Source organism: Vicia villosa, linkage group LG5, assembly GCF_029867415.1.
Source record: "Vicia villosa cultivar HV-30 ecotype Madison, WI linkage group LG5, Vvil1.0, whole genome shotgun sequence".
NCBI classification, from domain to species: domain Eukaryota; kingdom Viridiplantae; phylum Streptophyta; class Magnoliopsida; order Fabales; family Fabaceae; genus Vicia; species Vicia villosa.
Genome location: NC_081184.1, coordinates 70,896,800 through 70,910,346, shown reverse-complemented (window position 1 = coordinate 70,910,346; position 13,547 = coordinate 70,896,800). Strand labels below are relative to the sequence as shown.

The 13,547-nt window shown below is 35.6% G+C and overlaps 1 protein-coding gene across 1 annotated transcript; it reads left to right on the top strand.

Moving 5' to 3' along the window:
- The first annotated feature begins 297 nt into the window (after positions 1-297).
- LOC131606732 (peroxidase 3-like) lies at positions 298-2,045 on the top strand. Its single transcript, XM_058878884.1, has 4 exons — positions 298-627; positions 818-1,009; positions 1,092-1,254; positions 1,350-2,045. Exons 1-4 carry the CDS (start codon positions 418-420, stop codon positions 1,757-1,759), a joined length of 975 nt encoding a protein of 324 aa, XP_058734867.1. The 5' UTR covers positions 298-417; the 3' UTR covers positions 1,760-2,045.
- The last annotated feature ends 11,502 nt before the right edge of the window (positions 2,046-13,547 follow it).

Below are 13,547 nucleotides of genomic sequence, written 5' to 3'. Positions count from 1 at the left end.
TCGAAAATACAAAAAAAAAAAATCCATTTTTTTAAAGCTGAAACAAACTCGCTCATACACATCAATTACATATATGTTAACCACCACCGCAAGAAACTGCTAAATCGTTAAAATTAGTTTTATAAAATTGGAAACTATAAGATCCAAAGTAGAAGGTGAGACATAACATGCAAAATAGACTTGATTGACATTATTACTCAAAAAAGTTTATAATAAAAAATTAACAAGAACGTGTTAGTGTGCTGCATGGACCATACGTAACACAAACTTTGGACTATAAATAACAAGACATTGTTTGGCATGGAAACATCAAAGCAAATGAAATAGCTTCTTACAAAAATAATAGTGTCTTAGCTTTTTCATATCTATTGTAATTGTGGCAAATTAATATTTAACATCTTTGCCAATTACTTGAAAATGGGGAGTCATAGTTACTTTATGATTTTGATAATATGTTTAGTAGCAATAGTTGGATCAAGTGATGCTCAACTACAGTTGGGTTACTATGGTAAAAGCTGCCCAAAAGCTGAAGAAATTGTTTTGAAATATGTTCATCAACATATTCCTAATGCACCATCACTAGCAGCTGCACTCATCAGACTACATTTCCATGACTGCTTTGTTAAGGTATACAATTTTTCTTCTTCATGTTCATGCTTTAAATTCATATATATTCATATTTATATTTACTTACTATGAAGCATAGACACATATACAAAATATGACACGAAAAATTCAACGCATAACACATTTTTTTCAGAAGGATCGGTACTGCATAGTTAAGATATAGAAAATGATTATTTTGTTTTGACTATAGGGGTGTGATGCGTCGGTGCTTGTGAACACAACAAAAACCAATCAAGCTGAAAAGGACGCTATTCCAAATCTTACACTTCGAGGCTTTGGTTTCATTGACACTATAAAGAGCATTATTGAAGCTGAATGTCCTGGCGTTGTTTCTTGTGCTGATGTATTGGCTTTGACTGCTAGAGACTCTATTCATGCCATTGTAAGTATTCATTTGTTTCATTCATGTCATAACAATTCATGACTACTTTCTAGTAATAAATATATATGATATGAATTTGCAGGGTGGACCTTATTGGAATGTTCCAACTGGTCGAAGGGACGGAACCATCTCTAAATCAGCAGATGTTTTTATCAGTCTTCCTGCTCCATTTCACAACCTCACCACTCTCCTAACACTCTTTGGCAATGTTGGACTTGATGCCAATGACTTAGTATTGCTTTCTGGTATGCAAAACATTAGATGTTTCTCGCTACAAACACTGTTACGCGATAAATTGTTAATTGAACTAACCTATTTCTCAAATAAACAATTCTTTCAGGCGCTCATACAATTGGTGTTTCTCATTGCCCATCAATTTCAAACAGACTATATAATTTTACCGGCAAGGGTGATCAAGATCCGGATCTTGACAGTGAATATGCTACAAATTTGAAAAAATTTAAGTGCAAGAATATCAATGATCAAACCACACTTATTGAAATGGACCCCGGAAGTCGCAATACATTTGATCTTGGTTATTTCAAGCAAGTAGTAAAGAGAAGAGGTTTGTTTCAGTCAGATGCTGCGTTGCTTAAAAGTTCTACAACAAGATCAATTGTTGCACAACATCTTCAATCAAATGAAAAATTCTTTACTGAATTTGCTAAGTCTATGGAGAAAATGGGCCGAATTAATGTTAAGATTGGGAATGAAGGAGAAATTAGGAAGCATTGTGCATTTATAAATTAATAACAAAGTACCTTCTTTGCATATTAATTTTTTGGGGAGTTTTGTTATTTATTTTATCTCAATGTTGTGATGGTCTTAGCTTTGAAGGTATCCAATGATTTGGTTCTTATTATCTTTATATGGGAATATTGTTAAGTGGTTCCAAAGTTTGATGGGGTGCATGGTTTTTTAGAGGAGAAAGTTTCTTGTGGCGCACACAACTTAATAAAATATGGGGGGAAATTGTCTTGCTCTTTTGTGTGTTCAAAATGTATTTGTTTCTATGATTAAAATATGTGATATTTATTTATTTATTCATTTGGATATTATTTATTCATCATTTCTTAAAGTATAGGTTTCTTTTATGTAATTGAAACATGCAGATTAATTCAATTTATAAGTTATTAAAAAAATATGAAAATATATTAAATTATAGAACTCATAATCCAATAATATGGCGATATTTCGGAAATTAAAAAATGTAACATCTTTTCTTAACTTTAGAGAAAATTATTCCAAGATATATGTTGTGAAAAACGATGTCAAGAACAAAATATAATAGGAATTAGGGAAGATAAGAAGAACACAAGAATTGGTTATAACTGCTATTCTTTTACTTTCTCTTAAAACAAGATTACAAGTTTACAAGAATAACAAATAACCTCTCTCACCCTATATTAGGATTTGCAGCTTAGCAATGATGAAAGACTAGTATGCTATTTATATTAAAACCTAACATACTAACTAATGGGCTTTTTTCACAAGGCCCATTACACAAGCCAACTTAATAAACAAGCTAACTTAACAAATTAGGGTTTAAACACAAAAACCTAATTTAACATGCTAACAACCCTAGCATCTTCGACACAAGCAGGTGAACAACCTTCGACTTCATGCCTAATCCTGTCAAACTAAGAAGCTACCCTTCGACCATACTAGAGTTCGATCCAATATCTCACAAATCTCCACCTTGGACCTAACTCTACAACGTCAAGGGAACAAACTAGCTTTCTTCATGCAACTTTATCAACTGCATACAGTGGAAAAACTTGCAACTCGGCAATGATTTGGTGATCATATCAGCAGCATTGTCCTGAGTCGAAACCTTCAGCACTTGGACTTCTCCACGCTCGATTACTCCTCTGACGAAATGCAGCCTCACATCAATGTGCTTAGTTCGCTGATGATAGGCTGAGTTCTTCGACAAATGTATTGCACTTTGACTATCACATTTAACTGTGATACCTTTACTTTGAAGTGTCAGCTCCTTAGCAAAACCTTCAAGCCACAATGCTTCTTTCACAGCTTCAGTTAGAGCAATATACTCCGCTTCAGTGGTTGATAGAGCAAAAACCTTCTGAAATGTTACTTTCTGTAGCAACCTGCCCTAAAAATTAAAATTTAGAGTTTCCACCTATTCTACCAGGGCGAATAGGAAACCCTACGCAATTAAGAGATTCGGGGTAAGTTATTATATTCGGGTCAAGGGAAGGTGTTAGGCACCCTTAACCCTTTCCTAAGGTTTTTAAGTTTAAGGCAAAGGTTTGTGGCTAAAGATGTTAAAGTTTAGGGTTTATAGCTAAGAAAATGAATAGGGTGAAAAGTGAGATTTAAAACCTAATTGAGGTTTTGGGGAAGGGGACTCGTCTTGGTTATCCAAGTGCCTAAGTACCTCCTTATGGAGGATCAGAGTCTACGTAGTTCGGGGCAGGGTTGTACGCCTTAGAATTGATATGAGGTGGTTTGAAGGTATTTTGAATTACCTTATCGTAGTTTTGAAAATCCATAGTTTGAAGATGAAAATGTGTTTCAAATGTGGCGTACAACCCTGATTTTAATATGTTCTATTAATCGCGATGATTAATAGGTTTAATCACGATAATTAACTGATTTAATAAAAAAAATTGCTAACTATTCTAATCGATAGATTCGATTATCACCATTAGCAAATAAATGTATTTTAAATTAGATTATTAATTATCGTTACTCCTCGTAATCAATAGATTTGATTAAAATAAATAACGAATTGATAAAAAATAAGCTAATCATCGTAACCAATAGAATCGGTTAAAACCCTTTAGAAAAATAGACCTTATTTGAATTTATTAATTAAATAATTAAATACTCGATTATTACCCATCGCGATCAATTAATTTAATCGAAACGAATAATAAATAAAATTTTAATGTTTATTATATTTTTAATTCAATTAAAAAAATCAAATTATAAAGATAAATAATTAATTAGAATCGATTATGTAATTATATAAAATAATTAAAACAAATAATAGAATTAATAGATTTTGGTTGTATGTGGAAAGGCTGTGGTCCATGGTAAAGAGAACAAGTCTGGGGCGTTAGATTTAAATGGATGAGAGATCCTATGGCTAGATCATGAGGCGCATGGTGGGCTGTAGGATAAGCACCTTATTGAATCAAGAAGTCCAACGTTTTATTGAAAATAATGTGGGAGAGGGGGTTCGAACCCAGGCCCCTTATCCCAAACGCTTCACTCACCAACTCAACCACCAACGCAGCTTGTTTAATACACGCTTTAATAAAATAATATATAAAATCAAGAAACCAAAGTGGCAACGCGCGCCAATTTTCAAATGGCCCAATAACCTGAAGCCACCTCATCGTCTTCACCACCAGGCCTGTAAAAAAAACTAGTATATTTTGCTACGATTTTGCTACAACTTTATTTGTAGCAATTTAACCCTGCAACACAAATACCACATACAAGCACAAGAAATTTGGCGCGATCATTCCAATCTTTTCGTCCAAGGTCCCTATACTCAAATATAACCCTAATTTCTTCTAATTTTACCCCTAATAAAAAACCCCAATTTCAAGCTCAAGAACCCTAACTCGGCTATCAATGGTGAAACACGTATAAAGCATGCAAACTCCAATTAAACAAACCAGAAACATTCATAGCATTAAGACAAAGCATAATATGCAATTAAATTCCCATGAAGATGCGTGAATTGCTCCAATCGATCTTAAGTTTAAAACGACATACCTTGGCTCGGTTGAGGCTATTCTTGGGGTGTTGAAGCAGCGTGATGATCCAGTTAGCTTCAGAACGCTCCAAGGAACCTTTTGGAATCTTCAAATCTCTTTGAAACGCCCTAATTCCCCAATACCAAATTCAAGTTTGTGAAGAATTTTTGTGTTCTTGAATGTCTTTCTTTGCCCAGATTTTTTAGACCCCTAATGCATTGACTTGTGTTTTGTATTTATAGAGGAGTGTATTAGGTCAAATATCTTGTATCCAATCCTTCTATTTTGTGAAATTGATCCTCGGTTAAAGCTTGAATAAAATCTTTCTAAAATTGGCCAAAATTTGGTTTAGTCTTTTCAATCTTCATTAGCACGAAATTGTATTGAAAATATGGAGTAAATGCTGATTGAAATTGATCCTTATAAGACTCATAACCAAATATTTGATTTTCCTTTTATTTATATAACCTTAAATCATTATTTAAATGAATAAAAATCATATAAAATCAAATTAAAATACTATAATTCGTGGAAAGTGAATTTGATAGCTTGGATAACTTGTGGATCAAGATTAAACCTTAAAAAGTTAGGCCCATTTGCAAGAAACTCCATTTTGAACCACTTTTATTTCACATTTTGCCTCCAAAATTGCCCAACTTTGACAAGGCATATCTCCCTCAATTTTTAAGATATGGAAGAGTTATAGGACTTTTTGAAAACCTCAAGATGTCCTCTACAAGCCACTTGGGAACATATGTTTCATTTGAATATTTTATCTTGATGATATGCCCTTTGACAAAAAACTGCTTTTGGTTGACTTTTAAAAAGGATCTATAATCTTTTGTACCATATCTCCCAAATGAAGCATTTTTGGCCTTGGCATGTGAGAGACAAAGTTGTAGAGAATCCGATTTCCTTCAAAATAGGTTTTGAGTGAGAAATTTCTGATGTTCCATGTGAAAGTTATGCCTGGTCAAAGTATAGTTGACTATTTAGATCAAAACCCTAATTTAGTAATTATGCCCTTTATTGATTTTTGAAGCTTTTCCTTGATGAATCATGATCAAACTTTGATCAAATGATGGATGAAACTTCAAAATATTGATGTTGACCAAAAATCAGAAGTTTTGACTATAATTTGACCCTAGTTGACTTTCAGGTCAAATTAGTCGACTGTGGATCATCTAAGCATTTTGAATGAGCAATCCTTGGAATTGAAGCTTGACTTTTGACATGGAGATAGTTTGGAACATAATGAGCCATATGAAATCCATTGGAGACCTTGATTAGGAGAGTGTGACTTGAGTTAACCCTTGAGCCTTGAACCTTGCAGATGAAGTGAGATGGGCAAATTTTGGGGTATGACAGCTGCCCCTGTTCAATCTTCTTAAACCGGAGGATGTAGATTGGCTTGTATGCCTGTTGAAATCTGGAGGTGGAAGAAGATTGAACACTAGAATACCCAGAAATTTGCATTTGCTGGTACAAGAAGCAATGTTGGAGATGGGCTTAAAGATGCCATCCAGTTGTTTGACAAGATGCTTGTCTAAAGCATAGGCTCTTCAGACTTGGATCATATGCCTTGATTGTATCTGAGGAGAGATGAAGTAATGTCTTACATAAGACTACTTGAAGAGGCTCCTGTATAGGGTATATCAATGACTGATGTAAAGAAGATTAGGCTTTAAACAAAGCTCGGGAAGAAATGTCTTAGAGAAGACTAACTAAAAAGCTCTCTAAAAGGGCAAGAGATGTTTTAGGAAGGATTGGATAAATGTTTTAGGGGAGATTACCTAGAAAGGTATGATATATCTTAAACAAGACTGACCTAGAAAGGCTCCTAGAAAGGATATGATATACCTTAACCAAGACTAACCTAGAAAGGTTCCTAGAAAGGATATGATACGTCTTAAACAAGACTACCTAGAAAGGCTCCTAGAAAAGGTATGATATGTCTTAAACAAGACTAACCTAGAAAGGTTCCTAGAAAGGATGATAAGCGTCTTAGAAAAGACTACTTAGAAACGTTCCTGGAAAGGATAAGAACTCTTTGATTGTTTCTGAATTATCTTTGAAGAAAGACCCGGCATGGGGCATCAGAATTGTATTTTTTTAATGAGTGTTAAGATTGAATCGTTGATACGATCGTATTTGCACCGTACTTGGATGATGAAATTCATTTGATCGTAGAATGACCTGAAAAGGCAACATTAATTTTATGCGATGTCATGATGCATGTGTTATGTAATGAGATTCTCAAAATAAATGAGATTCTTGTATGTTATGTATGTGTATGCACAAGCTAGTTGAATGATGCATGGGCACTACAATATGGCTGAAGCGCATTAGTAATTCCGTATAACCATCTCTGATCAGGGAAAATAAATCCCTATTTGCTGCCGGAGATGATATTAATTAGCGTGGAGATTTGAAGGAGATCACTGCTGAGGGACTAACGTGATGAACAAACGTAGCTAGCAATAGCGAGGGCTCGCAGTTTGTTGTGTAAAAGATAATCAACTTGCTATAGTGCTAGCAAGCTTTTGCAGCTTGTAAATAACCCACTTACTATAGTTCTAGTAAGTCTTTGCAATTTGTGTAACCCACTTACTATAGTTCTAGTAAGTCTTCGTAGTTGTCTTGGATGGGAGAGGGATCACTTGTTATGGTTCTAACAAGTTTACCTGCGTAAAAAAAAAAAGATTACCTGCTATAGTTCAGCAAGCTCACCTGCACCAAAGGAATTATTTGCTATGATTCTAGCAAGCTTATCTATACCAAAGGGATCACTTGATATGGTTCAAGAAAGCTTACCTGCATTAAAGGAGTTATTTTCTATGGTTCTAGCAAACTTACCTGCACCAAAGGGATCACTTGTCATGGTTCTGACAAGCTTACCCAAGGAATTACCTGGCATGGTTCTGACAAGCGTACCTGTATAAAAGGAATCATTTTCTATGGTTCTAGCAAACTTACCTGCACCAAAAGGATCACTTGTCATGGTTCTGACAAGCAACCTACACCCAAGGAATTACCTGCCATGGTTCTGACAAGCGTACCTGTATAAAAGGGATTACCTGCTATGGTTCTAGCAAGCTTACCTGCATAAAAGATTTACTTGCTATAGTGCTAGCAAGATCACCAGTGTAAAAGATTGTTTGGTAAATGCATATGAACTATGTGTATGCATGTGATCCTATTGTTTGCACAATGCGAATGTATGAACCGTTTGTTTATGAGTAATGTTTAGTAGTATGGCGCTCGTACGCGTGTATAATCATCGCAGATGCATGATGTCTATACATGTAAATGTTGCGCGTATGCAAATGCATATGTATGTATGCTAATGTGTATGTATATATGGTGATCCTCAGATTTTATCTCCTTATAATCCGTTGAATTTGTTTAAACCATGCAGCGACTATGCTTATGCCGACTAGTAATGCTTATGCGTATAATGTTTTGAGCGGAACTTCAGGTTTCAGTCTCCTTCTTGAACATTAGGTCCTGAACCAATCCCTTGGTACCCTTTGTTTTTTTATTGAATTGTCTAGGCGTTTCGATGTATGAGATGTAATGTATTAACCAATGCATGCAATGCACGACTTATGTATGATGCCCCAATGATAGGTTGTTGATAACCAAAGCGTATATAGCTCGCTAATGTTGTAAGGTGTGAGGATACCTTTTCCTTTTGCTGGGCGTCTTGCCCCGGTTTGAATTACTCCACGCCTTTGACTTTTTGAAATTCTCCACGTCTTTAACCTTTTGTAATTCTTCGCACCTTTAACCTCTTGAAATTCTCCACACCTTTAACCTTTTGAAATTCTTCACCTTTAACATTTTGAGGTTCTCCGCCCCTTTAACCTTTGAATTGTTCACCCTATGGATTTGATATCCACTGCCCTAATATTTTCGTGGAAAAAGATGCCTCTGATCTCCAAGCCATGAAGGAAGTACCCCGAGAAATAACCTTGTCATACAAATGTGATACATATGCTTCAATGTTTTGATTGAAGGGTATGCCCTCGATCTCCAGGATGTGGGGGGCTATCCATAGTGTTCTATCCATTTGGTTTAGATTTCTCCCATTTTTGACATGCCTCTAATTGTTATTGCTTCAAGATGTGACCCAAGTCGATTGAACCTTAGGATGAATGCCCCTAGTTAATAGGATCTTTGATTGTATGCCCCTGTAATCTTTGAAATTTTGACCCTGTTTAGGAGAACCCTGTGTGAAGGATAGAAAAACACTTAGAAAGGGGGGTTTGAATAAGTGTGACTTTAAAAACTAGTAAGATAAAAACAATGAACACAATTATTTTTATCCTGGTTCGTTGTTAACGAAACTAGTCCAGTCCACCCCCTTAGAGTGATTTACCTCAATTGAGGATTTAATCCACTAATCAAACTGATTACAATGGTTATCCACTTAGAAAACTTCTAAGTCTTCTAGAGTATACAGATCACAACTTGATCACTCTAGGAAATCACCACTTAGATAACTTCTAAGTCTTCTAGAGTCTACTGATCATACTGATCACTCTAGGAACCTTTTACAATCAATGTAAAATAATGTTTACAAGAGTATGAATTGCTTCTTATAAAGCTATAATCACAACAGTGATATTTCTCTTAAGTTCTAAGCTTAACACTCACTAAATATTACAAGAGTTTGTGAGGTTGAAGATGAAGTTCGTGAGCTTTGAATTTGACAGCGTTTTGGTATTTTGCGCAAGAGTTCGTTAGTTGCTTCTGACCAGAACTTCTATATTTATAGGCGTTTGAGAAGATGACCGTTGGGTTGCATTTAATGCATTGCGTGAATAGTACAGCTTTGCATTTAATGTTTCACACTTTTGTCAACTACCTCGAGCCATGCTTTTGCTGCTTTTACTGACTTTGCCTTTTATAGCTTCTAACGTTCTTTTTGTCAGTCAGAGATTAGACTTAATAGCCTGTCATCTTGTACTTGCTTCTGGACTCATGTTTGTGAATAACAACGTTTGAATATCAGAGTCAACAGCTTGGTGCAGAGCATCTTCTTGTCTTCTGACCTTGAAGTGCTTCTGAGCGTGATACCATGAGAACTTCAGTGCTTCTGCTTCTGATCTCAAGTCCTTCTGATGCTTCCATAGACCATGTTCTGATTTTGCTTGACCATCTTCTGATGTCTTGCCAGACCATGTTCTGATGTTGCATACTGAACCTTCTGAGTCAGTGCATACTCTATATATATTTCCTGAAATGGAAAATGCAAAGGATTAGAGTACCACATTGTCTTATACAAAATTCATATAAATATAATGTTATCATCATAACATAGAATATTGATCAGAACAAATCTTGTTCTAACAATCTCCCGCTTTTTGATGATGACAAAAACATATATAATTGATTTGAATTTGTAACCAGAATATCAGATGACAAAAGACAATTACACAGATATAGCATAAGCATATAATCAGAGTGTGTGAATATGTCTCCCCCTGAGATTAACAATCTCCCCCTGAAATAAATACTAGAAGAAATTATAAATAAAAGACTTCCCTGAGTATTTTTCCATTTCAGTAGAGACTTTCACTTTGCATAGAACCTCAGAATATTCAGAGCTTCTACTTCTTTCTTCCATAGGACAGCTTCAGAGCTTTGAATTTCTCCTTTGTTATCAATTGAAACATAGCATGCTTGATTGTATCAGAACATTCTTGAATGTATTAGAGCATTTTTACATCCTGGAATGTATCAGAGATACTAAACAAAATGTATTAGAGCATGATTGTATCAGAGCATTCTAGAAAAAAAATGTATCAGAACATTCTAAGAAGAATATCAGAACATTCTTCTTGCTTATGATCTTGAAGCTTCACAGCACTAAGCTTGCTTCAAATCTTTAAGAACATGCTTCTTTATAGAATTGCTTTTCCTCGTGTATTTGCTTCTCATGTTGAGCTTTTTCAGAATATCTTCAATCCTACAAAAACTCTCAAAGACATAGAACTTGCAAATAATGTTAGGAAATATTGAGACTTAATCCCATCAACTGATATAATAAATCAAATCAATTATCCTGTTTCTCCCCCTTTTCGTCATAACATCAACAAGCATTAAAAGATTCAGATGATAAAAGACACACAGAGAGAAAAAGATAACTTTCATTGATTAACAAATCAGAAGGTACAAAAAATTGATAGAAGCAGATGCAAGAGAAACAGATGCATAGAAACAAAGAAAACAACTAAGACCAAAGACAAACTACGACGGGCCAAGCGTAGAAGCTAAGATGGCCAAAAGGTTTTTAATCTCAGCAGTGTCTTCCTTCTAATTCTTCATGAATGATCTGAACTCATCATGAGTATCCTCGTGCTTGTCCAAACTAGTAGCCAAGTCAGCTTGATTCTATTGAAGAGCCTTCATGGTGTTTATCAAAACAGAGGCAGAAGGTCCAACAGAAGAAGCATCAAAGCTATTGTCCATTACATGAGAATTCTCAGCATTTGCTTCAACCACGAGAACATCATCTTGATTTTCCTTAGCAGGAGTTTTCCCAGCAGGATGATTCTCAGCATCATGATTCTTAACATCAGCTTTTGATACAAAAGCATCTTCAAAATACACAGAAGAAGGGATCTCAGCATCTGAATTTTCAAGAGCCAGAAGGATGTCAGCCATATTCTCTGGAGGTGTTGGAGCAACCGGTTATGATGGGTATTAAACACTTGGATATACCATATTTGGTGCTTTAACAGAGGGATTCTCCCTAAGCCAGTTGAATATAGACTAAAAGTCGCCAGCCAGAACGTTGTATTGGGGCTTCCACACAACCCTAGCCAGAGGATGCACTTCTTCAAGCTCATCAAAAGATTCCTTCTCTTCAAGAGATTTCCAGCTTCTGATGGGAAAGAAGTAGCTTTCTTCAAAGTCCCTTAGAAATCCAGAAGGACCAGGAGCATCAGCCATACAAGCTTCTTGAAGCTTCAGAAGGTCAGAATAAATCTCTCTTCTGAAAGCGCTCCAGAGATTCCCAGAAGCAAAATAATCCATGTTGGCATTATGTGCTACCTTCAATGCATCTAAACCTGCCTGTACCTTTAGCTTAACAAATTCAAAAACGTACACCAACAGAGAGTTCAGAAGGTTTGGTTTTGAATTGGGTGGTTGAGGAGTCTGGGTTCAAAAAGAAGTAGGGTTCAGGTTCTCTGTCAAGAGAAAGCAATGATTCTGCTTCGGAGTCTAAATCCAGCACTACAAAAGCAGGGTCAGGGCGAGGTTTGGGTTTGTAGTTACAATCACGCAAGAGGTTGTTAAAAGAGTCAGAATCAAAAGATTCAGAAGCAGCAATATTGCGAACCTCAGAATTGTCTACAGGAGGGGAGTTAGAATGAGGAGGAGGTTGAGAAATGGAGAAAGTGGTATGAGGAGGAAAGAGGGTGTTGAGGGGTAAGATTTCTAGGATTGGTTCAGAAACAGGGTGGTCAGAAACAAGATTGGGCGCAGTGCCTTTAGTCTTGGATGAAGAAGGAAGGGTGAGAACTTTGGTGGTTGGAGGTGATTTAGCTAGGGCTTTTTCTGGTTGAGAGAGTGAGGGAACTTCTGTTGGTATAGATTTTGAAATTAAAATAGGTATAGAATCAAGTTCAGAAATATGAATACCTGAAGATCTCTTCTTATGAAGCCTTTCAGATTCATCTCCAACAGCCTTCCTCTTCTTCTGAATCACCACCTTTTGCTTTCCTTCAGAAATTTATTTCTTCCTTTCTTCTTCCTTCTTATTTTCTTCTTTATGTTCTTCTTCTTCCTTCTTCATTTCTTCGTCAACAACTTTCTTTTCTTCGTTCTTTTTCTTGTCTTTCTTCTTCTTATCTTTCTTCTTTTTCTTTTTCTTTTCTTCGTCCTTCTCATCATCCTTCTTATCATTTTTCTCATTGTTGCACCCCAAAATTTGCTCACTTATTTATACCCAATTAGCTTTCATATCACATTCATGTGCATACCTCATGTATGTCATTCATCTAATACATTCATCCATATCATGGTTACTGTTCAAGAGAGTTGATGAAAAAGAACTGCTGCATGGCAGATACCTTGGTTCAAAAGAGAAGGTTTGGAGTATAATTATATGGCCTCATTTCCATTGACATATTCTAAAATCAGGGTTTCATCCTCTTCAATTCAAAGCTCTGATCAAAAGATGCAATTCTCAAATTCATGGTTTTCAAACTAGGGTTTCGACCAAAGTCAATCCTTGTTGACTTTTGGTCAACATTTAATCAGGAGATGATTTTTGAATGTGAAATGTGATTGTCCTGAAGAAATATTCATTGGAGCTTCTTTGCTGGGAAATTGATTGAGAATGAGATCAGGAACTGAGTAATCGGGAAATTCATCCCCAATTTGAAAAATCAGGAAAAGTTGACTTTTTTGGTCAAAATCAAGGTCAACCGTCAAATATTGACTTTTGGTGGAAAATCGGTCAAAGAAAGTCAAAGAAATAAATAAAATCAAGAAAATGTCAAAATTGCCAAATCCGGAAAATTAGTTGAAATGGAAACTCACTAAAAGAGGAAAGTCACAACACTTAGAATTATTTTGACACTTTTGGAATGAACAAGCAGTCAACTTCAAGCCCTGATTACACGCGTCTAAAGGGATTATTTCAAAGAAAGTTAAACATCAATATTGTTCAAATCATGGAGGTGAACAATTTTGTAGTTGACATCTTTTCCATTTGAAGATTGGATCAAAAGTTATTCAAGATTGAAGTTGAACATTTTCATTGGAACACAAGTCAAGTTGCAAGGCAA

What these genes read in the sequence shown, in the direction of transcription:
- LOC131606732 (XM_058878884.1), top strand. Translation starts at nt 418, where the DNA reads ATGGGGAGTCATAGTTACTTTATGATTTTGATAATATGTTTAGTAGCA. An exon ending in TCCATGACTGCTTTGTTAAG is followed by an intron (nt 628 to 817) that starts GTATACAATTTT and finishes TTTTGACTATAG; the next exon opens with GGGTGTGATGCGTCGGTGCT. An exon ending in GAGACTCTATTCATGCCATT is followed by an intron (nt 1,010 to 1,091) that starts GTAAGTATTCAT and finishes ATGAATTTGCAG; the next exon opens with GGTGGACCTTATTGGAATGT.